This window comes from Mastomys coucha, unplaced genomic scaffold (genome assembly GCF_008632895.1).
Source record: "Mastomys coucha isolate ucsf_1 unplaced genomic scaffold, UCSF_Mcou_1 pScaffold22, whole genome shotgun sequence".
NCBI classification, from domain to species: Eukaryota; Metazoa; Chordata; class Mammalia; order Rodentia; family Muridae; genus Mastomys; species Mastomys coucha.
Genome location: NW_022196905.1, coordinates 242,574,478 through 242,599,486, shown reverse-complemented (window position 1 = coordinate 242,599,486; position 25,009 = coordinate 242,574,478). Strand labels below are relative to the sequence as shown.

General features: G+C 38.7%; 1 protein-coding gene across 9 annotated transcripts in view; it reads left to right on the top strand.

The window, feature by feature from the left end:
- Positions 1-21,329, top strand: part of Terb1 (telomere repeat binding bouquet formation protein 1) — a 62,491-nt gene extending 41,162 nt beyond the window's left edge. For 6 of the 9 annotated variants that reach the window (XM_031341105.1, XM_031341108.1, XM_031341104.1 and 3 more), the window contains 4 exons: positions 14,161-14,310; positions 15,060-15,122; positions 19,824-19,946; positions 20,692-21,329. In XM_031341105.1, coding sequence (XP_031196965.1) covers positions 14,161-14,310; positions 15,060-15,122; positions 19,824-19,946; positions 20,692-20,879 — 524 coding nt within the window. In that variant the 3' untranslated portion in view covers positions 20,880-21,329. Of the gene's footprint in view, positions 1-14,160; positions 14,335-15,059; positions 15,123-19,823; positions 20,030-20,691 lie in introns of those variants that run through there. The other 3 variants (XM_031341107.1, XR_004110252.1, XR_004110251.1) reach the window with 3 other exon arrangements.
- The last annotated feature ends 3,680 nt before the right edge of the window (positions 21,330-25,009 follow it).

The window sequence follows — 25,009 nt, the reverse complement described above, 5'->3', positions numbered from 1 at the left end:
TCTCTGCATCTCTTTCAATTGGCTGCTGGGTGGTGCCTCTCAGATAACAGTTATGCTAGGCTCCTGTCTGCAAGCATAGCAGAAAATCATTAATAGTGTCAGGAATCGGTTCTTGCCTATGGGATCAGTCTCAATTTGGGGCAGTCATTAGTTGACCATTCCTAATGTCTCTGCTCTTTGTCCCTGTACTTCTTGTAGGCAGGACACATTTTAGGTTGAAGGTCTTGTAGATAGTTTACTGTCTTTATCCCTCCACCGGGAGTCCTGCCTGGCTAGAGGAAATGACCACTTTCAGATCCATATCCCCCACTGCTAGGAGTCCTAGCTAGAGTCATTCCTCTATACCCTCTGGTCTAGAGGTCTTTCCAGGTCTTTAGCAGGTTCTAGAGATTGCTTCCCCGCCCCCCACCTCTGATTTCCCTTGTTTCTCCCCTGCTCTCCCTACATCTGATCTCCACTGCCCTGATCCCCTTCCCATCCACTATCCTACCCAGTTCCCTTCTTCCATTGACCTCCAATATCTATTTTGTTTCCTCTTCTGAGAAAGATTCAACCATCTTTCCTTAGACCCCCCCCCCTTGTTATTTGGCTTCATTGAGTCTATTGATTATAGTGTAGTTACCCTAAACTTTATGGCTAATATCTACTTATTAGTGAGTACATGCCATACATGTCCTTTTGGGTCTAGGTTACCTCACTCAGGATGATATTTTCTAGTTCTATTCATTTGCCTGCGGAATTCATGATAGCCTTGTTTTTAATAGCTGAGTAGTATTCCTGTGTAAATGAGCCACATTTTCTTTGTCCATTCTTCAGTTGAAGGACATCTGGGTTGTTTCCAGTTTCTGGCTATTATGAATAAGGCTGCTATGAACATAGTTGAGTAAATGTCCTTGTGGGATGGTGGAGCATTTTTTGGATATATACCCAGGAGTGATATAGCTGGGTCTTGAGGTAGAACTATTTCAAATTTATGGAGAAACCACCAAATTGATTACCAGAGTGGTTGTACAGTTCACACTTCCACCAGCAATGGAGGAGTGTTCTACTTGCTCCACAACCTCACCAGCATGAGCTGTCCCTTGAGGTTTTGTTCTTAGCCATTATGATGGGTGTAAAATGGAATCTCAGAGTCATTTTGATTCACATTTCCCTGATGACTAAGGACATTAAACATTTCTCTAAGTGCTTCTTGGCCATTTGAGATTTCTCTGTTGAGAATTCTCTGTTTAGTTCTGTACCCCCCCGCTTTTTTTTTTTTTTTTTTTTTTTGGTTTTTCAAGACAGGGCTTTTCTGTGTAGCCCTGGCTGTCCTGGAACTCACTCTGTACCTGGAACTCTCACCAGGTTGGCCTCTAACTCAGAAATATGCCTGCCTCTGCCTCCTAAGTACTGGGATTAAAGGCGTGTGCCACCACTGCCCAGCACACCCCATTTTTTAATTGGGTTATTTGCTTCGTTGGTGTCTAACTTCTTAAGGTCTTTGTATATTTTGGATATTAGCCCTTTATTGGATGTAGGGTTAGTGAAGATATTTTCCCAATCTGTATGCTGTTGTTTTGTCCCATTAATAGTGTCCATTGCCTTACAGATGCTTTTCAGTTTCATGAGGTCCCATTTATTAATTGTTGACCTTCGTGCCTGAGCCATTGGTGTTCTGTTCAGGAAGTTGCCTTCTGTACTGACAAATTCAAGCCTATTCCCCACTTTCTGTTCTATTAGATTTAATGTATCTGGTTTTATGTTGAGGTCTTTGATCCATTTGGATTTGAGTTTTATGCAGGGTGGTAAGTATGAATCTATTTGCATTCTTCTACATGCAGACATCTAGTTAGACTAGTACCATTTGTTGAAGATGTTCTCCCTTTTCTATTGTATGGTTTGGGCTTCTTTGCCAATAATCAAGTGTCCATAGGTATATAAGTTTATTTCTGGGTATTCAATTTGATTCCACTAAACAACCTGTCTGTTTCTATACCATTGCCATGTAGTTTTTAATCACTATTGCTCTGTAGTACAGTTTGAAGTCATGGATAGTGGCTCCTCCAGAAGTTCTTTTATTTTTCAGGATTGTTTCAGCAATCCTGGGTTTTTTGTTTTTCCATGTGAAGTGGAGAATTGCTCTTTCAAGATCTGTAAAGAGTTGTGTTAGAATTTTGATGGGGATTGCATTGAATTGTTTTCAATAAGATGGCTGTTTTCACTACGTTAATCCTACCAAACCGTGAGCATGGGAGATTTTCCATCTTCTGATATCTTCCTCAATTTCTTTCTTCAGAGACTTGAAGTTCTTGTCATAGAGGTCTTTTGCTTGGTTGGTTAGAGTTACACCAAGATATGTATTATTTTTGGCTATTGTGAAGGATACTATCTCCCTAACTTCTTTCTCAGCCCATTTATCACTTGTATAGAGGAGCACTACTATTTTTTTTAGTTAATTTTCTATGCAGCCAACTTGTTGAAAGTGTTTATCAGCTGTAGGAGTTCTCTGGTAGAATTTTTGGGGTCACTTGCGTATTCTATCACATCATCTAAGAATAGCAATACTTTGACTTTTTCCTTTTCAATTTGTTTGCCCTTGACCTCCCTTTCTTGACTTAATTGCTCTGAGTAGAACTTCAAATACTATATAAAAGACATAGGGGAAAAAGTGGACAGCCTTGACTTGTCTCTGATTTTAATGGAATTGCTTTAAGTTTCTCTCTATTTAATTTGATGAACATTGCCATTATTGTGTTTAGGTATGCACCTTGAATCCCTGATCTCTCCAAGAATTTGAACTTGAAGGGGTGTTGGATTTTATTAAAGGCTTTTTTAGCATCTAATAAGATGATCATGTGGTTTTTTTCTTTCAGTTTGTTTATATATTGGATTATGTTGATGGATTTTCATATATTGAACTACCCCTGCATCCCTGGGGTGAAACCTACTTGATCATGATGGATGATGTCTTTGATATCTTGGATTCGATTTGCTGGTATTTTATTGAGTATTTTTGCATCAGTTTTTATAAGGGAAATTGTTCTGAAATTCTCTTTCTTTGTTGAGTGTTTGTGTGTTTTATGTACCTAGTTTGAGGAGTATTAGCACTAGCTCTTCTTTGAAAATCTGGTAGAATTCTGTGCTAAATCCACCTGACACAGTTGTGTGTGTGTGTGTGTGTGTGTGTGTGTATGTTTGATTGGGAGAGTTTTAATGACTAGTTCTATTTCCTTGGGGGTTATAAGACTGTTCACCTGATCTTGATTTAGCTTTGGTAATTGGTATCTGTCTAGAAAATTATCCATTTCATTTAGATTTTCCTTTTTTGTAGAGTAAGACCTAATGATTCTTTTTTTTTTTTTGGTTTTTTTTTTTTTTTTTTTTCGAGACAGGGTTTCTCTGTGTAGCCTTGGCTGTCCTGGAACTCGCTCTGTAGACCAGGCTGGCCTCGAACTCAGAAATCCGCCTGCCTCTGCCTCCCAAGTGCTGGGATTAAAGGCGTGCGCCACCACCGCCCGGCTCTAATGATTCTTTTTATCTCCTCAGTGTCCATTGTTATATCTCCCTTTTCATCTCTGATTTTATTCATTTGGGCACTGTCTCTGTCCCTTTTAGTTAGTTTGGCTAAGGGTTTGTCAATCTTGTTGATTTTCTCAAAAGACCCAGCTCTTGGTTTTGTTATCTTTGTTTCTTTTTTTTTTTAAGATTTATTTATTTTATTTGCATGAATATACTGTAGCTGTACAGATGGCCGTGAACCATCATATGGCTGCTGGGAATTGAACTCAGGACAGCCCCGCTCGCTCCAGCATAATTCACTGTAGTTGTCTTCAGATACACCAGAAGAGGGTGTCAGATCTCATTATGGATGGTTGTGAGCCACCATGTGGTTGCTGGGATCTGAACTCAGGACATTCAGAAGAGCAGTCAGTGCTCTTACCCACTGAGCCATCTTGCCAGCCCTGTTATCTTTGTTTCAATTGATTGATTTCAGCCCTGAGTTTGATTATTTCCTACTTTCTATTCCTCCTGGAATCATATGTTTGATTCTTTTTTTTTTTTCCATAGGGCCTTCAAGTGTACTTTTAATTGATTAGTGTGAGAACTCTTGAGTTCCCTTATGAGGGCACTTAGTGCTATGAACTTTTCTTTTAGCATTGCTTTTATAGTGTCCCATAAGTTTGGGTATATTGTGCCCTCATTTTCTTTGAATTCTAGAAAGTCTTTAATTTCTTTCTTTATTTCTTTCCTGACGCAGTGATCATTGAGTAGAAAGTTGTTCAGTTTCCATGAGCGTGTAGACTTTCTGTTGTTTCTGTTGTTGTTGAAGTCCTACTTTAATCCATAGTGATCTGATAAAATGCATGGGATTATTTCAATCTTCTTGTATCTGTTGAGGCTTGCTTTTGTGACTTATTATATGGTCAGTTTTGGAGAATGGTCCATGAGATGCTGAGGTTTATTCATTTATTTTGGGATGAAATGTTCTATAGATGTTTGTTAGGTCCATTTGAACCATAACCTCTGTTAGTTTCATTATTTCTGTTTAGTTTCTGTCTCAGTGACCTGTTGATTGGTAAGAGTGAGTTATTGAAGTCTCCCATTATTAATGTGTAGGGTTCGATGTGTAATTTAAGCTTTAATAATGTTTCTTTTACAAATGTGGGTGCCTTTGCATTTGGGGCCTAGATGCTCAGAATTGAGATGTCCTCTTGGTGGATTTTTCCTGTTATGTGTATGAAATGTCCTTTACCATCTCTTTTGATTACTTTTAGTTGAAAGTCTATTTTATTACATATTAGAATGATTACTCTAGCTTGTTTCTTAGGTCTATTTGCTTGGAAAACCTTTTTCCAACTCTTTATTCTGAGATAATGCCTATCTTTGTTGCTGAGATGTGTGTCTTGTATACAGCAGAATAATGGATTCTGTTTATGCATCCATTCTGTTAGTCTGTGTGTTTTTACTGGGGAATTGAGTCCATTGATGTTGAGAGATATTAATGACCAATGATTGTTACTTCTTGTTATTTTGATGTTGGTGGTAGTAGTATATGGTACACCATACTTCTAACTCAAAGTAGATCACAGTTTCAACACTGAAGCATTATATTGTACCACATTCGTCATATAAATGACACTTTATAAAATTTTGGGTTTTGTTTTTGAAAGATGAAGTATTTATATAACACCTAGGCTGGCCTGGGAATTTATGGGCTTAAGTGATCCTCCTGGCTTAGCTCCACCTCCTAAGAAGCCAGGACTATGGTGTATAACATTGTGCCTTGCCTGATAACATATTCTTTTGTTGTTGTTTTGGTTTTGGGTTTGATTTTTGGTTTTTTTTGTTTGGTTGGTTTTTTGTTTTTGTTTTTGTTTTTGTTTGAGATATGGTTTATCTGCATAACACTGGCTGTCCTGGAATACTTTCTGTAGACCAGGCTAGCCTTGAACTCAGAGATCTGTCTGCCTCTGCCTCCCAAGTGTTGAGATTAAAACCACCCAGCTCTGGATAATATATTCTTATGAAGCTAGGTTTTAGACATTTTTGTGATTAAAAAGTAAGGACCACATAAAATATCAATGTGGAAAAGGAAATGAGTGTGATAATATCTAGCTTTATTACAAAATTAAGAAGTTGTGTTGTCTCAGTTGCTGTTGTATTTGCTGAGAAGAAACACCATGAACAAGGTAACTCTTATGAAAGAAAGGATTTATTTTTTTAATTTATTTTTTACTAAGCTGATACAATTTATTTTAAAATATACAACTCAATATTGACATTTTTAAGTCATCAAAATAATTTATAATAGTTAAATGCCTCTTAAATATACATGATGTCTTCTGAAGCTAAAAGTAATATGTACTCAACCAGTTTTTAAAATCTATTTGGAATATTAAACATGATAGAAGTAGAAAAAATATATATTTTTTGTTTTTTCAAGACAGGGTTTCTCTGTGTAGCCCTGGCTGTCCTGGAACTCACTCTGTAGACCAGGCTGGCCTTGAACTCAGAAATCTGCCTGCCTCTGCCTCCCAAATGCTGGGATTAAAGGCATGTGCCACCACTGCCCCGCAAATCTTTTTTTAAAATTTACTTATTATATGTAAGTACACTGTAGCTGTCTTCAGACACTCCAGAAGAGGGTGTTAGATCTCATTATGGATGGTTGTGAGCCACCATGTGGTTGTTGGGAATTGAACTCAGGACATTTGGAAGAGCAGTCAGTGCTCTAACCTCTGAGCCATCTCTCCAGCCCCTGAAAAAAATCTCTTATGAAGTCTTCTATGAAAGGAAATTGTGACAAGTTCCTGAAGAAACCATTCCATCTCCAAGGGAGAATACACAATGTAACTGTGGCTTCATAGAATGAATTGGGTAGTGTTCCTTCTGTTTCTGTTTTGTGGAATAGTTTGAAGAGTATTGGTATTAGGTCTTCTTTGAAGGTCCTAATAGAATTCTGCACTACAACCATCTGGTCCTGGGCTTTTTTTGGTTGGGAGACTTTTAATGACTGCTTCTATTTCTTTAGGGGTTATAGGACTGTTTAGATGGTTTATCTGATCCTGATTTAACTTTGATACCTGGTATCTGTCTAGAAAATTATCCATTTCATCCAGATTTTTCCAGTTTTGTTGAATATAAGCTTTTGTAGTAGGATCTGATTTTTTTTTTTAATTTCCACAGTTTCTGTTGTTATATCTCCCTTTTCATTTCTAATTTTGTTAATTTAGATACTGTCTCTGTGCCCCCTGGTTAGTCTGGCTAAGGGTTCATCTATCTTGTTGATTTTCTCAAAGAACCAGCTCCTGGTTTGGTTGATTCTTTGTATAGTCCTTTTTGTTTCTACTTGGTTGATTTCAACCCTGAGTTTGATTATTTCCTGCCGCCTACTTCTCTGGGGTGTATTTGCTTCTCTTTGTTTTAGAACTTTCAGGTGTGCTATCAAATTACTTGTATATACTCTCTCCAGTTTCTTTTTGGAGGCACTCAGAGCTATGAGTTTTCCTCTTAAGACTGCTTTCATTGTGTCCCATAAGTTTGGGTATGTTGTACCTTCATTTTCATTAAATTCTAAGAAGTGTTTAATTTCTTTCTTTATTTCTTTCTTGACCAAGTTATCATTGAGTAGGGTGTTGTTCAGCTTCTGTGTGTATGCGAGCTTTCCATTGTTCTTGTTGCCTTAGTCCGTGGTGATCTGATAGGATGCATGGGATTATTTCAGTCTTCTTGTATCTGTTGAGGCCTGTTTCATGACCAATTATATGGTCAATTTTGAAGAAAGTACCACGAGTTGATGAGAAGAAGATATATTCTTTTGTTTCAGGATGAAATGTTCTGTAGATATCTATTGAATCCATTTGGTCCATAACTTCTGTTACTTTCAATGTCTCTCTGTTTAGTTTGTGTTTCCATGATCTGTCCATTGATGAGGATGGGGTGTTGCATTCTCCCACTTTTATTGTGTGTGGTGCAATGTGTGCTTTTAACTTTAGTAAAGTTTCTTTTATGAATATGGGTGCCCTTGCATTTGGAGCATAGATGTTCAGAATTGAGAGTTCTTGGTATATTTTTCCTTTGATGAGTATGAAGTGTCCTTCCTTATCCTTTTTGATAACTTTTGGTTGAAAGTTGATTTTATTTGATTCTAGAATGGCTACTCCAGCTTGTTTCCATTTGCTTAGAAAATTGTTTTCCAGCCCTTTACTCTGAGGTAGTGTCTGTCTTTGACACTGAGGTGTATTTCCTATATGCAGTAAAATGCTGGGTCCTGTTTACATATCCAGTCTGTTAGTCTATGTCTTTTTATTGGGGAATTGAGTCCATTGACGTTAGGAGATATTAAGGAAAAGTGATTGTTACTTCCTGTTATTTTTTATGTTGATTTCATGTTTGTGTGGCTATCTTCTTTTGGGTTTGTTGAAAGAAGATTACTTTCTTGCTTTTTCTAGGGTGTAGTTTCCCTACTTGTGTTGGCATTTTCCAAATCTGTTATCCCTTGTAGTACTGGATTTGTGGAAAGATATTGTGTAAATTTGTTTTTGTCATGGAATATCTTGGTTTCTCCAGCTATGGTAGTTGAGAGTTTTGCTGGGTATAGTATCCTGGGCTGGCATTTGTGTTCTCTTAGGATTTGAATAACATCTGCCCAGGATCTTCTAGCTTTCATAGTCTCTGGTGAGAAGTCTGGTGTAATTCTGATAGGCCTGCCTTTATATGTTACTTGACCTTTTTCCCTTACTGCTTTTAAATTTTTTTCTTTGTTTTGTGCATTTGGTGTTTTGACTATTATGTGATGGGAGGAAATTCTTTTCTGGTCCAGTCTATTTGGAGTTCTGTAGGCCCTCTTGTATGTTTATGAGCATCTCTTTCTTTAGGTTAGGGGAGTTTTCTTCTATAATTTTGTTGAAGATATTTACTGGCCCTTTAAGTTGGGAATCTTCACTCTCTTCTATACTTATTATCTTTAGGTTTGGTCTTCTCATTGCATCCTGGATTTCCTGGATGTTTTGGGTTAGAAGTTTTTTGCATTTTGCATTTTCTTTGAGTGTTGTGTCAATGTTTTCTATGGTATCTTCTGCCCCTGAGATTCTCTCTTCTATCTCTTATATTCCATTGGTGATGCTTGCACCAATGACTCCCGATTTTTTTCCTAGGTTTTCTATCTCCAGGGTTGTCCCCCTTTGTGATTCCTTTATTGTTTTATTTCCATTTTTAGATCCTGGATGGTGTTGTTCAATTCCTTCACCTATTTGGTTGTGTTTTCCTGTAATTCTTTTTTTTTTTAAGATTTATTTATTAATTATACATAAGTACACTGTAGCTGTCTTCAGACACCACAGAAGAGGGCATCAGATCTCATTGCAGATGGTTATGAGCCATCATGTGGTTGCTGGGATTTGAACTCACGACCTTTGGAAGAGCACACGGTGCTCTTAACTGCTGAGCCATCTCTCCAGCCTTTTCCTGTAATTCTTTAAGGGATTTTTGTGTTTCCTCTTTAAGGGCTTCTACCTATTTACCTGTATTCTCCTGTATTTCTTTAAGGGAGTTATTTATGCCCTTCTTAAAGTCCTCTATCATCATCATCATAAGATGTGATTTTAAATCAGTCTTGCTTTTCTGGAATGTTGGGGTATCCAGGACTCGCTGTGGTGGGAGAACTGTTTTCTGATGATTCCAAGTAGCCTTGGTTTCTGTTGCTTATGTTCTTGCCCTGGCTTCTTGCCATCTGGTTATCTCTGGTGTTAGCTGGTCTTGCTGTCTCTGACTGTGGCTTGTACTTCCTGCAAGCCCGTGTGTTAGTAGTCCTGGGAGACTAGTTATCTCTGTGAGGAATTTGGGTATAGAGAGCTATAGCACAGGGTCAGCTCCAGCTCCAGGGTGCAGACAGAAACTAGAATGATCCCGTCCCTGGCTGTTCCTTGATTCCTGTGTCCTGATGGCTCTGGGTGGGTCCCTCTTGGGCCAGGAATTTGACCAGAAGTGGTGGTCTTACCTGTGCTCACAGGTGTGTCAGCACTCCTGGGAGACCAGCTTTCTCCCAACAGTATTTGGGTATGGAGCACTGTGGCACAGGATCAACTCCAGGCGCAGTCAGAAACCACAAGTGAAAGAAAGGATTTAATTGAGGACTTGTCCATGATCATCATGGCAGGAAGCGTGGCAGCCTGCAAGCATGGTGCTGAAGCAATAGCTGAGAACTTTACATCCTTATCCACAGGAAGAAGGCAGAAAGAAAGAGTCAGACATACAGAGACAGAGACAAAGAGGGGCAAAAACAAAAGACTGTGCCGGGCTTGAGCTTATGAAACCTCAAAATCCCGCAGCCAATGACACACCCTCCTAATCCTTCCCAAACAGCTCCACTAATTGGAGACCAGGCTTCCAAACATATGAACCTATAGTGGGGCATTCTCACTCAAACCACATGTGTCATCCCCAATAAATGTACACTATGTCTGACATACTTGGCTCACTGGTCTATCTGAGTATAAGAGACAAGGATGGAGAGAGAGAGAGAGAGAGAGAGAGAGAGAGAGAGAGAGAGAGAGAGAGAGAGAGAGAGAGAGAGAGAGAGAGAGAGAGAGATAGAGAGAGAGAGAGAAAGAGAGAGAGAGAGAGAGAGAGAGAGAGAGAGAGAGAGAGAGAGAGAGAAGACTGGGGAGATAGCTAAATTAGTAAAGTACTTGCCTAGCAAGCTTACAGAACTGATTTCCATCTCAGCAGCCATATAAAAAGCTGACACATACTTGGTGGTGGTGTTATTTAATTGAATTTTATTTTTTACTTATTCACTTTACTTGCCATTCACTGCCCCCCTCCCAGTCATACCCTCTCACAATCCTTCTCTCACCCCCATCCCCTTCTCCTCTGAGAAGCTGGAGCCCCCTCTGGGTATTCCCCTACCCTGGCACTTCAAGTCGCTGTAAAGCTAGGTGCTTCCTCTCCCACTGAGGCCAGACAAGGTAGCCCAGCTAGAAGAACATATCCCACATACAGGCAACAGCTTTTGGGGATAGCCCCTGCTTCAGTTGTTTGGGACCCACATGAAGACCAAGCTTCACATTTGTTACTTATGTGTAGGGAGGCCTAGGTCTAGCCTATTATGGTTTGTGGCTGATAATTCAGACTCTGAGAGCCCAAGGGTCTAGGTTAGTTGACTCTGTTGGTCTTTCTTTCTATGGAGTTCCTATACTTTGAGGCTACAATCCTTCCTCCAGTTCTTTCATAAGAGTCCCCAAGCTCCATCCAATGTTTAGCAGTGGGTGTCTGCATCTGTCAGAGTCAGCTTCTGGCTGGAGCCTCTCAGAGGACAGCATGTTTGACTCCTGTCTGCAAGCATAACAGAGTATCATTAATAGTGTCAGGGATTGGTGCTTGCCCATGGGATGGGTCTCAAGTTGGCATATACTTGTAATTTTCCCCAGACATTTCTTCCAAATAAACAAACAAATGAATGAATGACTAGTGGTTGGATGGCTCCTCAGGAAATACAGTTGAAGTTGACCTCTCACTTCCACATACATATATACATATACCTGTGCATGTTTACCTACATAAACATGTGTGCATACAAACAATACTTCCCTGCCCTTTTATATGATACAATGAGAAGTACAAAGTACTATGTATGAGGAATTTTAGCAAAGCACTTGAAGCTGAGTTTGATGACTCATTATCAGAGTACATAAGAACATTTTTAAAAAATGTCTCACACTGGCCTTCAAATACTTGCTTACTCTGTCTGTCTGTCTAGAGACAGGGTCTCATTAAATATCCCAAACTGGCCCAGAATTCATAATCTTCATACTAAAGTCTCCTGAGTGTTGAGATTATAGGCAAAGATCACTACATCTGGCTCTATAAAGACATCTTTAATGGACATAACTAGCAAATCCTTTGAGAAGCCATGGCACAAACCACTTTTTTCACAAGTAAATGGCAAGCAGGGCAGGAAGAGCAAATAACAGCTTTCAGTTAACTCAAACACCAGATTGTAGTTTAGTGGTAGCGTATGTACTCAGTGTGTAAGGCTCTGAGTTTAATCCCAGTAACAAACAAACAAAAATGATATCAACCAAATGTAATGGTGGGTCTTGTTTGGATCATGATTCAAAGAACCAAAATTTTGGAACAACAAAAGAAAAGAAAAGAAAAGAGAAAAGAAAAAAGATAAGAACAAAGAGGGAGAGAAAGGTAGAAGTGAGAAAATGAGAGGGTTTGTTTTTTGAGCTAAGGTCAATAATGCATGGCTGTATTCTCCATACTCAAGAGGCTAAGGGATGAGCATTGTTTCAAGTTCAAGGTTAGCCAGCGATATTAAGCAAAATCCTCTCTTTCCAAAGGGGAAAAAAATTGATATGACAGGGAACTTTGAGCACTGTGGTGAGTTGAATAAGATTAACCCCCAGTAGGCTCATATATTTCTTTGCTTAAAGAGTAGCATTAAGAAGTATGACTTTGCTCTCTCTCTCTCTCCCTCCTCTCTCTCCGCTACTGCCCCTTCTTTCCCTCTCAATTAAAACTCTTACACGTGGAAATAAAAAAAAAAGAAGTATGACTTTGTTGGAGTAGATGTGGCCTTGTTGGAGGAAGTGTGTCATTGGGGGTGGGCTTTGGGATTTCAAATGCTAAATCCAGAGTGTCTTTCTCCCTCTCTCCCTCTTCCTGCTTGTCTTAGGGTTTCTATTGCTGTGAAGAGACACCATGATCACAGCAGCTCTTACAAAGGAAAATATTTAATTGGGGCTGGCTTACAGTTTCAGAGGCTTAGTGCATTATTTTCATGGTTTCATGGAAACATGAGGGCAGGCATGGTGCTAAAGAAGGAGCTGAGAGTTCTACAACTTGATCAGCAGTCAGCAGATGAAGATTGTGTATCACATGACACTGGGTATAGCTTAATCATAGTAGACCTCAAAGCCCACTCTCATAGTAACACACTTCTACAACAAGGCTATACCTACTCCAACAAAGCCACACCTCCTACTAGTGTCACTCCCTATGGACCAAGCATTCCAACACATGAGTCTATGGGGCACCATTCCTATTCAAACTATCACACTACTGCCTGCTGATCCAAATGTTGGACTCTTAGCTGCTTCTCCAGCACTGTGTCTGCCTATGTGCTGCCATGCTTCCTGCCATGACAATAATGGATTAAACCTTTGAACCCATAAACCAGTTCCAGTTAAATGTTTTCCTTTATAATAGTTGCTGTGGTCATGGTGTCTTTTCACAGCAATAGAAATCCTAACCAAGACAGGCACTGTATTTAGATTATAGTAAGTATTATTTTCTTAGGTGGTAGTTTTATATATTTAAAAAGCAGTATCCTTATGTTAGAGATGTATAATGACATGATATTTTAATGCAAATTCCATTGTCCTCATGGATATACTAGAATGGGAGAGATGTCAATAAAATTTGACTTCCTGTGATTTAATAATTATGAAACTGGGTAAAGTATGCACAGATGTTTGTTGTTCTCTGGACTTTACTTTTAGGTGTTTAAAATGTTCCATAAAAATGTTTTAAAGCAAAGCTGGGCAGTGGTGGTGCACGCCTATAATGCCAGCACTTGGGAGGCAGAGGCAGGTGGATTTCTGAGATTGAGGCCAGCCTGGTCTACATAGTAAGTTCCAGGACAGCCAGGGCTACACAGAGAAACCCTGTCTCGAGAAAAAAAATAATGATGTTTAAAGCAAACAGAAAAAAAGACTGAGCATAAAAGTCATGTCTGTATTACTTTTTTGTTGCTATGATAAAACGACATCAAGGCAACTTAGAGAGGGAGAGTTCCAGAGCATGAGCTAAGAGCCCACATCTTGATCCACAGGAAGGAAGCAGAGAGAATACACTGGAAATGGCACCAGTCTTTACATTCTCAAAGCCCATTCCTGAACATTCTCAAAGAGTACTGCCAGCTAGGGACCAAGTATTCAAGCACTCAGACTATGGAGGGTCTTTCAGTTAAACCACAAGTCTTCTTTAGGTACCATCCCTTAATGGCTCACAACCAAACCAGTGTAGATACTTTGTTTCTTTCTCTTCTCTGTTTATTGGAGACAAAATCTTATATAGTCCAGACTGGCCTCCAGTTCTCTGTGTAAGCCAGGATAGCAAGAACTTCCTAAATGCTGGGATTACAATGTGTGTACAATTTTATGCTATGCTAGAGATTTAATCCAGGGTTTTATGCATGTTAGGCAAATATTCTACCAACTGAGATAGTCCTTAGTTATCTCTTACCTTTTCTTTTTCAGTACTGGGAGTTGAACCTAGGCCTTTGCACACACTAGATGACCACTGTACGCTGACTTGGAGTAGCCCTTTAATTTTTTTTTTTTTTTTTGATACAGGTTTCACAAAACTGCCTAAGCTAGCCTTGAACTTGCAAACCTCCTGCCTCCCTGCCTGGCCTTCTAAGTCCTTAAGGTTGTGTGCATGTGACACCACAGTGGGTTGGAGGCTTCTTTTCCGTGTGGCCATAACTATTCACATCTCTGCCCCAACACGTCTTTGTATTTTCTTTACTCTTTGGGATGGGTTGGGTTTCTTGAAATACTTATAAATTCCTAATTTAGTTTATCATCATAGAAGTTATCTGATTTCACAGTTATTAGTATATACTTTTGTAACATCTGTACATTTACTTAATTTGTTTTCTTTTAGGTTGCATAGTATTAAGAAAATTCCTCAACAGCCGAAATTTTAGCAAGCTTTTGCACTCCTGTGCATACCAATGTGATCATCATAAAGTCATTATGGAAGCTGAAGACAAATATAAAAATGAACTAAGGAAAACATTTATCTGTTCAAAAAGTAATTCATTCAGCAACTTTAACTGTAATTATAGCTATACATTCTCAACTATCATCTAAAATATTAAGTTTGTTGACTAGGGTATAAAGTAATGTTGAAAGGAAAAATCTATCTCTAAATAACCAGTAAAAAAGATGTCTAACGTGGATTTAGCTCTGTAGTTGCTTAAAAATTCTTCCTAAACTTAGCATGGTAGCACACACCTATATTCTCAGCCTTTGGGTGTTGTGGCATGTGCCTTATCTCTGCACTCAGGAGGCAAAGGCAGGCAGGCCAGCCTGGTTTACATAGCTAGCTAGCTCTTGGACAGCCAGGGCTACATTGAAAAGCCCTGTCTTGAAAAACAAAAAAAAGCAACCAACCAACCAACCAACCAGAGAAATGGGGCTAGGGTGATGGCTCAGCAGTTAAAAACACATGCTGCTCTTGCAAATGACCACCCAGGTTCGGTTCTAGCACCTACATGTGGCTCACAACCATCTCTAATTTCAGTTTCAGTTTCTAATTTCAGTTTCTAATTTCAGTTGTTCCAGGAAAGTCCTCTTCAGGCTTCTACAGCCACCAGGCACAAATGTATATATGTAGACCAAAAGTCGTATACAATAAGAAATATAATAAATATACAAAATTATTTATAGTTCACTAAGGAGTCCTACTAGAAGAGAGTAATAAGTATTAACTAACAGAATTGATATGTAACTACTTAAATTACTATTTTAAGTATACTAAATGTTTTCTATATTTTTCAGAAATTTTGCTGACTCCCTGTAGAAGACAACTTCATAAAGAATTTACTGCCTCTGAAGAACTAAGTAAATATATCTAATTTTTAAATAAGCTTAAATTTTACATATTCCTAAAAAGAAGAGAGCAACTGAGTTAACTACTTAAAATGATAGTCCTTGACTTATATGAGATTATACCTTCTGAAAAGAGACACCCTCTTCCCCTTCATGGTGTTTGTTTACTTGCTGACTGCCACCTGGGGAAGGAGCTCTAGGAAACTGATCTATCTTCCTTCCTTCCCTCCCTCCCTCCCTCCATTTCTTCCTTCCTTTTTTTATTTCTGAGCTACATGTGCAAGCAATGCCTATGGAGGCCAAAAGAGGACATTAGATCCCCTGGAACTGGAGTTGTCGACAGATACAAGCTGCCATGTGTGTGCTGGGTTTGAACCCTAACCCTCTGGTGTTTTTAACAGCTGAGCTATCTCTCTAGCCCTGATATTTATTAAATATCTGCTATATGTAAGTTGTTTTATAGCTGTTATTTCCTTTAATTATGTTAATCAGCTAGTAAATCACAGAACTTTGATTCAAATGCAGCACATCTAGAAACACTTGCTATATCCTCTGGTTCAAGTTTCAAGCAAGTTATTCTTTGTACAAGTACTTCAGAGAGACATTACAGAATGCATCTTTCTACTGGTATAACTATAGTATTTTAAATGATAAAAACTGAAGAGTCAAATGGAATAAATCTTAATTTTCTGTTTAAAAATAAAAATCTTAATAAGTTAGTTTTTAGAAATATTTGTTTTATTTTGCTTTTTCAGACAGGGTTTCTCTCTGTGTAGCCTTGGCTGTTCTGGAACTAACTTTGTAGATCAGGCTGGCCTCAAACTCATAGAGATCTGCCAGCCTCTGCTTCCTAAGTGCTGGGATTAAAGGCCTTTGCCACCCCCACCTGGCAGCTTATAGAAATTTTAAGGAGTGGGGATATGAGTCAGCATGTAATGTGCTATACAAGCATGAGCACCTGATTTGGATCTCTAGCACCCACATAAACTGGACATGCTGGCACATCTGTCATTCTAGTGCTGGGAGGGCAGAGACAGGCCCCAAATCTGGCAAGCAATAGACTCCTATCAGTGGGTGAATGTCAGGTTTAGCAAGAGAACCTGTCTGAAAAAAATCAAGGTGACAAGCAATAATAGGAAGAAACCCAACATTGACCTCTGGTTTCCATACATACTAATTGACTGATTGATTGATTGATTATATAATCTTAATTTAACCATAAGGTTAATTTTCTGGCTTTTCACTATTCCAGTTTATCAAAAAGATTTCAAGAGCATTATTATATTCTTCTAGTCCTAGTAAGCTAATACCTTCAGATTAAGAATATAGCAATGGGGTCCATTACTTGTTATTGTCATCTAGAAATTAGGAATATTAATGGGACTATTCTGTTGTTAACAACAGACTTTTAGACTTGGTACATCTAGCAAGCATTTTTATCTTAATATTTATCTGATTATTTTCACTGACAAATCGTGAAAGCTACTTAAAATTTACTTTACACATCTTGAGTCTTTTTCTACATGAAGAGCTCTTCATGGAGTTGGAGAAGTAGCTCAGCAGATAAGAGTCTTACTGATCTTGCATAGGACCTAGGTTTCCCAGCATACATGTGAGATAGCTCATGACCAACTGTAACTCAAGTTCCAGAGAATCTGATGTCCTCAGCCTCTGAAGGCACCTGCACTCATGTGATGGAGATAAACTTGTATAGGCTCACACATATATATACATATACATATACATATACATATGCATATACATATACATACACATACACATACATATACATGCACCTGATTTGTGCATATGTATGCACAAATATATATATATACAAATAAGTCTTTTTAAAACATTTGTCATGTAGAACCAAGTGTGGTGGTGTTTCCCCTTAAACCCAGCTCCCAAGGAGGTAAAAGCTTAATAATGATTGCTGAAGTTTAGGACCAGCATGGTCTACATAGCAAGTTCCAGGCTAGCCAAGGCATATAGCAAGATCCTGTCTCAAAAGAAAAGAACATAAAATGAGTAAAAAGTTATTTATGGCCAGGTGGTGGTGGCGTACGCCTTTAATCCCAGCACTTGGGAGGCAGAGGCAGGTGGATTTCTGAGTTCAAGGCCAGCCTGCCTGGTCTACAGAGTGAGTTCCAGGACAGCCAGGACTACACAGAGAAACCCTGTCTCAAAAAATAAAAATAAAAAAAGTTATTTATGTAAGTTAAAATTAAGTACAATGCCACTTTTTTAAGTTTTATTGCATTATAATGAGAAAAGTTACATGATTTCAATTTATCTGAATTTGTTAACATTTAAAAACATATTTTAAGTAAATAGAATTAAATCACATTCTTGTTTTCCTTTTGTACCCCAACTCCTCCCAGAGACCCCCCTTCAATACCTACAATATCTTTTTTGTCATATTCTTTAAAATTTATGAAATGTTATAACAATAAAAATGAGTATTATAAAAGTTGTTTGATACAAAACAAAAATCAATTTAACAGTCTTATGTAAATGCTTATCAACGGCAATACTGAAAATACATACATTTTTCTCAGTATAAATTTTAAATAACTCCAAAAGTATTAACTGTATATTTCAAAATAATACATCACTACTAATATTTTCTTAAATGAACATAGATATATAAAGTGCTTTTGTTTGTTTGTTTGTTTTATATTTAGTAGAGCTTAAAATCTTGGCTCTCATTGTGGTAACTTGATACAGGAGTTACAAATGTCAAGCAAAGCATTCAGTCTTACTCTTTGTTGTTTTCTTACAAATTCCCCTCCCAATTTAATTGTCTACATTTCTTTTGGGTATATAAATACTTTTAAAATATATAAGCTGTTCTGAAAACCATAGTATAGTGTAAAACAATGCTACTTTTTTAAATGTTACATATTTCAGTCTCCCAAGTTCTGGGATAACAGATATGGAACACTATTTCTGGCATGAAACACATATTTTTCCAAGTAACATTTCCAAGTATTATTTCTGTAGTATCTATTACACAATGGGAATTTTGTCCCATACAGTGTGTTGCACTTAGAAATTTGTTCTTAGCTAGGCATGGTGGTGCATCCCTTACACCTCAGCACTTAGGAGGCAGAGGCTGGCAAATCTCTGTGAGTTCAAGGCCAGCCTGGACTACAAAGTGAGTTTCAGGACAGCCAAGGCTATTACACAAAGAAACTTAGTATTGAAAAACCAAAAGAAAAAGAAAATTGTTCTTGGCAAGGACCTGACATCAAATTAATAGATTTTTTCGCCCAGTAACATGTCTTCAAAGCAAATATATAACAACTAAAAATTAGTCTATTATTAATTTACATTGAAAATAATCAGTGGGCCTCATGAAAATGGGCATAATTATGGTTATGCACTAATTATACAGAATGGCCCTAAATCTTATTACATAGCATTCAGCTTCGATACCAAATACTAATTTTTATAGGTTAGATTTGGTTAACTAAAAATAAGCAGTTGATATTTGGCCTGCTTTGTTAAATTTAGAAGAGTGTTTTGAGGAAGTATGAATTTTACTTTTAACATCTTTTAAATCAAGCCTTGTTGCTCATTTTCTTCTGTAACACTTGAACTAAGAACAGCGCTGAGGCTGGAGGTGTGACTCAAGCCTCTAACCCTGCTGCACTAGGGAAGCTAGGGCAGGAGATGCACAAGCTTGAGCACAGGTGAGAGAGCGACACTCTAAAGGGAGACTTTCTACAAGCATAATGATAATAAAAATAATATAATAATAATAATAATAATAATAATAAATGTTTTAAAATTACATTCAAACGCCATGGTATGAAGCCTTGAAGTGCAGAGTCGTCTTCAAAGCTACCCAGTCGTCTACTGTAGAATTTGTAAGTCAGGGAGATGGCAGCCTTAGTGAAAATGGGGGGCCTTATAACAAGTTTCAGGCCTTCACATTCTCAAAGTTATAACCTACCCAGTTCTGATTACAAGAAGATCAAGTCATTTATCAGTGAAGCTCCAAAGAACCTTGGGTAGCCACAGTTTTCCTGCATTCCTCAAAATAAGTAGTTTTGAGGCAGTTTTATCAATAATAACCTCTCTTAATAAATATTGGTGATTGCCTACTATCGTTGAAATGCTAATCTGAGCCTGGGGAATACAGTGGTGACCCAACTGCTCAGAAGCCTCTCCCCTGCGGGGTTTGTATTTTAAGTCCTTACATGAAATAATAACACTGACTTCTCAGCTTCTACTGGGAAGGTATTCTCTTTTGTTTTAAGCATTCGAACTTACCTTATCGGGCTGGACAAATAGCCAGCAGTGTTGTCTTGTAATGGTGAAATTTTATACAATTCCTTCAACATCCATCCTTCTAAAGTAGAAATTCAAGCAGAAATGCAAGAGCACCTCTCCCTAGCATCTGCCTACAATGCCATACGAATTACTAATGAACTACAGACCTGGAGGAAACCTGTTTCCTGGGCCTGGAGAGAGAGCCCAGCAGTAGAAGCACTTGCAACTAAGCCTAATTACCTGTGTTTGATCCTCAGAACCCATATGGAACTGAAGAAAACACTGACTCCACAGGTTGCTTCAACCTCAGCATGCATGCCTGTGGCAGGAGTGTGTCATATGTATCACATATACACAGTAATAATAAAACTATTTCCTAGTAATAATCATCAGAAGATAATTGAAATAACTGCTTGTGTATTCTTTCTATTATAGAAACTCTTCATCAAAAACCAGATAGTAAAAAACTTCCGGGTTTGGAGGCACAGCCCTTAAATACCAGCATTCCAGAGGCTAAGGAAAGAAGGTCCCCAGTTCCAGGCCAGCATGGACTACATAGTGAGTTTGAGGCAACCCCCCGCTACATGGGAAAAGCCCATCTCAAAAAAAAGAAAAGGAGGGCTGGTGAGATGGCTCAGCGGGTAAGAGCACCAACTGCTCTTCAGAAGGTCATAAGTTCAAATCCCAGCAACCACATGGTGGCTCATAACCACCCGTAATGGTCTGAAGACAGCTACAGTGTACTTACATATAATAAATAAATCTTCTAAAAAAAAAAAAGAAAGAAAAAGAAAGGAAAAAGAGAACCTACAAACTTCTTTTACCATTATGTGACCTGTTCTTACATTTTGATAAGCTGAGCAGCCTTACAGACAGTATGTGTGAACGTCAAAAAATTCTTATTCTTAAAAACAATGAAAACTGGTATTCAAAACAAGAAATGTTGGTATTCTCTGTGAGGTTATGGAGCCTTTGAGACGACTGTATCTGTAAGATCAGTAAGCTGTTTGCTAGCCGTCCTCACAGCAATTCTGCATTAAAATCTAGTGTTTATAAACTTGCTTTTCAATTGATATGTGTCAGTATTATTTGAGTGGACTAAGTTATAATACTAAAGCAGTCACAGTAGTAGCACCTAACAATAGTCTTTTAAACTGAAGTAAATTTCTATTGATACAGTGTTCCTAGCATCAAATTGTCTCATTCTGTGGTTTATATCCCTAGAATAAGTTACACATTTATTGAGTCTTAAGATTTCTTATTTCAGCAAGTATTAATATATTCTATAATTCATTCATTACAGAAAAAAGAAGAATTCGTAAAAACTTTACCAAAGAAGAAGTAAATTATCTTTTCCATGGAGTTAAAAAAATGGGAAATCATTGGAATTCAATTTTGTGGTCTTTCCCCTTTCAGAAAGGACGAAGGGCTGTAGACCTTGCTCAAAAATACCACAAGCTGATCAAAGGCCCCAGCTGTGCAGCCCTGTGACTGGAGGAGATTCAGTCCTTTGTTTAGACTCTTAAAAGTAGAATTTCTTACAAGATACAATATGTTAAAAATTCTCCTTAACTCTTGTGAGACAGGGAATGATGAAACAGAAATAGTTTAAGTTAAATTTTTTTGTGATATAAACTCTTCAAAACAGTACAGAAATTTATAAAGCAAGTGCATTTTCAGTGTGGAAATTAGAATCCCTCCCTGAGGTCAAATGTAATGTGCCTTTACTTTTCCTTATGGTCAGAGACCATAGATCAGAAGAAGAAAGGCCAGCCTGTAAACACCACTTACCATTTTATTTCCACAAATACTGTATGGACATTGCATTTCAGTATTTTTGTCTAGTGCCAAAGTCCACCTTAGATATGAAAATAGTTTCTCAAGCTATTCAGTTAAGGCTCTCACACAACAAATAAATGGTTGACATTTTGTTAATTGAAATGATTCCTCCTCTTTTTTTCTGTGTAGCTTTGGCTGTTCTGGAACTTGCTCTATAGATCTGGGTGGTCATGAACTCACAAAGATTGGTCTACCTCTATATCCCTAGTGTTGGAATTCAAGGCACGAGTCACCACTGCCTTGCCATGATTCCTCTTCTAAAGGTTAATTATGAAGTTATATTAGCACTCTCATATTCTATGATCAGATTCCTCTCTTTCTACTATGTTAACTGCTTTACTTATTTATTCATTACACTGTATTGAGTTATTATGTATATGGGCACAGGAGTGCCACAGAGCACATGTGAAGGTAAGAGAAAACTTGCAGAAGTTACTTTTTCCCTTCTAGTCTGAGGGTCCTAGGAATCGAACTCAGTGCCTTTACTCACCAAGCCATCTTACTAGCCCTTTGCTTTAGGTGTTTTGCAGTGTCTCTCACTTCTCCCTCCTGTTCTTCCACATTTCCCCTTTATGCTAATGAGCCACAACTACTTCATGCTTTGGCAAAACAGGGTCATATCCTCTGATGAGTGTAGTCACTTCTGGACCTCTTATTGTCTATTCATAATATATGGCCTGAGAAGGGACTCAAGTTCTCAGCTAGACGAAATTTTATGAACCTAATTTTGATGTTTTTTGACATTCTATGGTACCAACCTTCCAATCATAATTAATATAGTTAAACCTTTCTACATTAGAATTGGAGTAATTTTGAAATAAGTCCTATCCTGTTGGGCTTGTTTGTAATACCATGTTATGTAGCCCAGGCTGACCTTGCACTCAGTGTATAGCTTAGAATGACCTTCTCTGGTTTTGCTTATTGATTTATTATGTGTATGACATACATATACAGATCTGGGGCTTGGCTCTAGAACACTGTGTTTGCTAGTCACCACTGAGTTACAGCACTAGCCTTAGTTTTGTTTTGAGACAGTCTCTCACTTTTTGTAATCCAGGCTGGTTTTGAACTCATTATTCCCCTGTCTTAGATTCAGTGTTGGGATTACAGGTTTCTGCCACCACACCCAATTTGTGAGATGCTAGAAGCACCACTGTGCACCACACTCTGTCAAGCGAGTGATAGCCCCAGCCCATCGTATGGTCTTGTTGTTAAACCTTACTATAGGACTTTAAGAGTTCCTGTTAAGTTTCTGACTTTGTGCTATTTGTCATCCAGTAATTTTGGAAATGCTTCTGTTTCTGTGCTGCTACACTCTCCTTGAGTCACAGACGGCAACTGAATTGGCTGCGGCAGGCTCTAGCATCTCTGGTAGCCCCTTCTCTCCACCTCAGACCAGTCTCCTCTTTGTTTTTCAGGCATTGTCTCATGCAAACCAGACTGGCCTTGAATTCAAGCTCTTCCTCTCTTTGCCTCCCCAGTACTAGGGTTATAGACATGTGTCACCACACTGGGTGGTTCGTCTTTAACAAGCTTCGGTGCTATCATTCAGCCTTTATTTTTACCTTCTTTTGTTATGAATTGTGAAATTCTCTGTTGAGATTTGCATTCCCTATATTTGCACCATCCTCCCCCCTGGTATTCTTGCAAGAAAAGAAAGCTACTATATGCATTTGCATCTGGTGCTGTCTATCTTCTCCTTTTGGAACAGGTCAAGTTATAGAGTGTGTGTCCTCAGAGAGGAAGGAGCCTCACTTGACCTCCATGAGATCCAGCTGTAAGGCATTTTCTCAATTAGTGATCAGTGGGGGAAGGGCCCAGCCCATTGTGGATGGTGCATCCCTGGGCTGGGGGTCCTGGTGGGGATTTAGCTCACTGGCCTAGAGTTTCCAACTCTAGTGTACCGTGAAAGCCCATCTACTGCTTATCCTTTGATGACTTCCAGGATTGCCTGCTCTTCACTCCCATTTTCCTTTCTCCAGTTTCCCATTCAAGTTGGCAAACTACATGCCCACTGTTGGATCCTATATATGCTGCTAATTTTTGGCTGAGCCAGAATCACTGTCCTTTTCAACTGAAACCTACTTAGGTGATTGCTTATTTATCAAAACCTTGTAAAGTTACCCTGCTTCCTTAGGGAACAGCAAGAGCTCTCAGGTAGAGGCCATACCTCAAGTTACCCTTGATAAGCACAGGCCTGTTTTTCTTTTCTCCATTACTTCTACCCTTTTACATCCAGTCTTCTCACTCCCTTCTTCACTGAAGAGCTTGTTCTGCTGTGAAATATTGATTCTCTGAAAAACAGCATTTAAAAAAACAAAAGCCAAAAACCTTGCAGGGCAGTGGTGGCACTCCCAGCATTCCAGAGGCAAAGGCAAGCAAATCTCTTAGTTCAAGGCTAGCCTGGCCTACAGAGTAAGTTCCAGGATAGCAAGGGCTATACAGAGAAACCCTGTCTCAAACAACAACAACAACAACAAAATTGGTAAAGCAAAGCCAAAAGTATTGTTAACTGTGGTGGTAAAAATCATTCACAGTTAATAAAGTCTACAAAGGAGGAGATGAAAAACAACATCTGAGGATTTGTGATAAACTTTCAATGAACATCCTGAAAATTAAGCCAAGTTCATTATTATATAATCGTTTAAGAATAATGAACATGGCTGGAGAGATGACTCAGTGGTTAAGAGCACTAAATACTTTTCCAAAGGACCTGGGTTCAATTCCCAGTACCCATAGGGCAGCTCACAACTATCTGTAATACAAGTTACAAGGGGGTCAGACACCCTCTTCTGCCCTCCACAGGCATTGCATGCATATACTGGACAGATATACATGCAGACAAAGCACCTATATCCATTTAATAAAAGTAAATCTAAAAAATAATAATGACTGCAAGTGGCAGGATACTACCTCTAGAACTGAGTCTTGGGGCTGTTTTGAGACAGGGTGTTTGCTGTGATGAAATACCATGACTAAAAAAAGCAAGTTGGGAAGGAAAGGGTTTATTTTAGCTTACACTTCCAGATCATAATGCATTTTTGGAGGAAGGACAGGATCTCCAGCAGGGCTAAAACCTGGGGGCAGGAACTCATGCAGAGGTCATGGAGGGATGCTGCTTACTGGCTTGCCCAGCCAGCCCAGGCATAGTACCACCCACCATGGCCTGGACGATACCCAATTGATCACTAATTGAGAAAATGCTGGATCTCATGGAGGCATTTCCTCAATTGAGGTTCTTTCTTCTCCGATGACTCTAATTGGCACACAAAACTAGCCAGCACACAGGGTCTCACCTATGTAGCTCTGGATACCCTAGAACTTGCTATGTGGACCAGAATGGCTTCAAATTTATAGAGATCCTTCTGCCTCTGCCTCCCGAATCCTGGGATTAAAGGCGTGTAACACCATGTCCAACCATTTTTAAATTAATTTTTTTGAAGCAGGGTATCACATAACTCATGCTCAACTTACACTTGTCAAGTAGTCTAAGACTTTGAACTTCTGATCCCCGCTGCCACCACTACCAGCTTCCCATTGCTGGTATGACAGGCATGCAAATCTATGTCCAGTCATTTTTTTGTGGATCTTCGTTCATGCTTGGCTACATCCCACCCCATTTTCTTTTAAACTTCTGAGCTGTAGTTTCCTCACCTCACTTATTAAGAATTAAGCAACATTCAAAGAGATCGTTTATAAATAAGTTGTCTAGCGTGAGTTCATTCCAAAGCTTGGGCTTGCCGCTTGTGGGGCTGCCCTGCAGGAGTCGCCAGCGCGCTCTC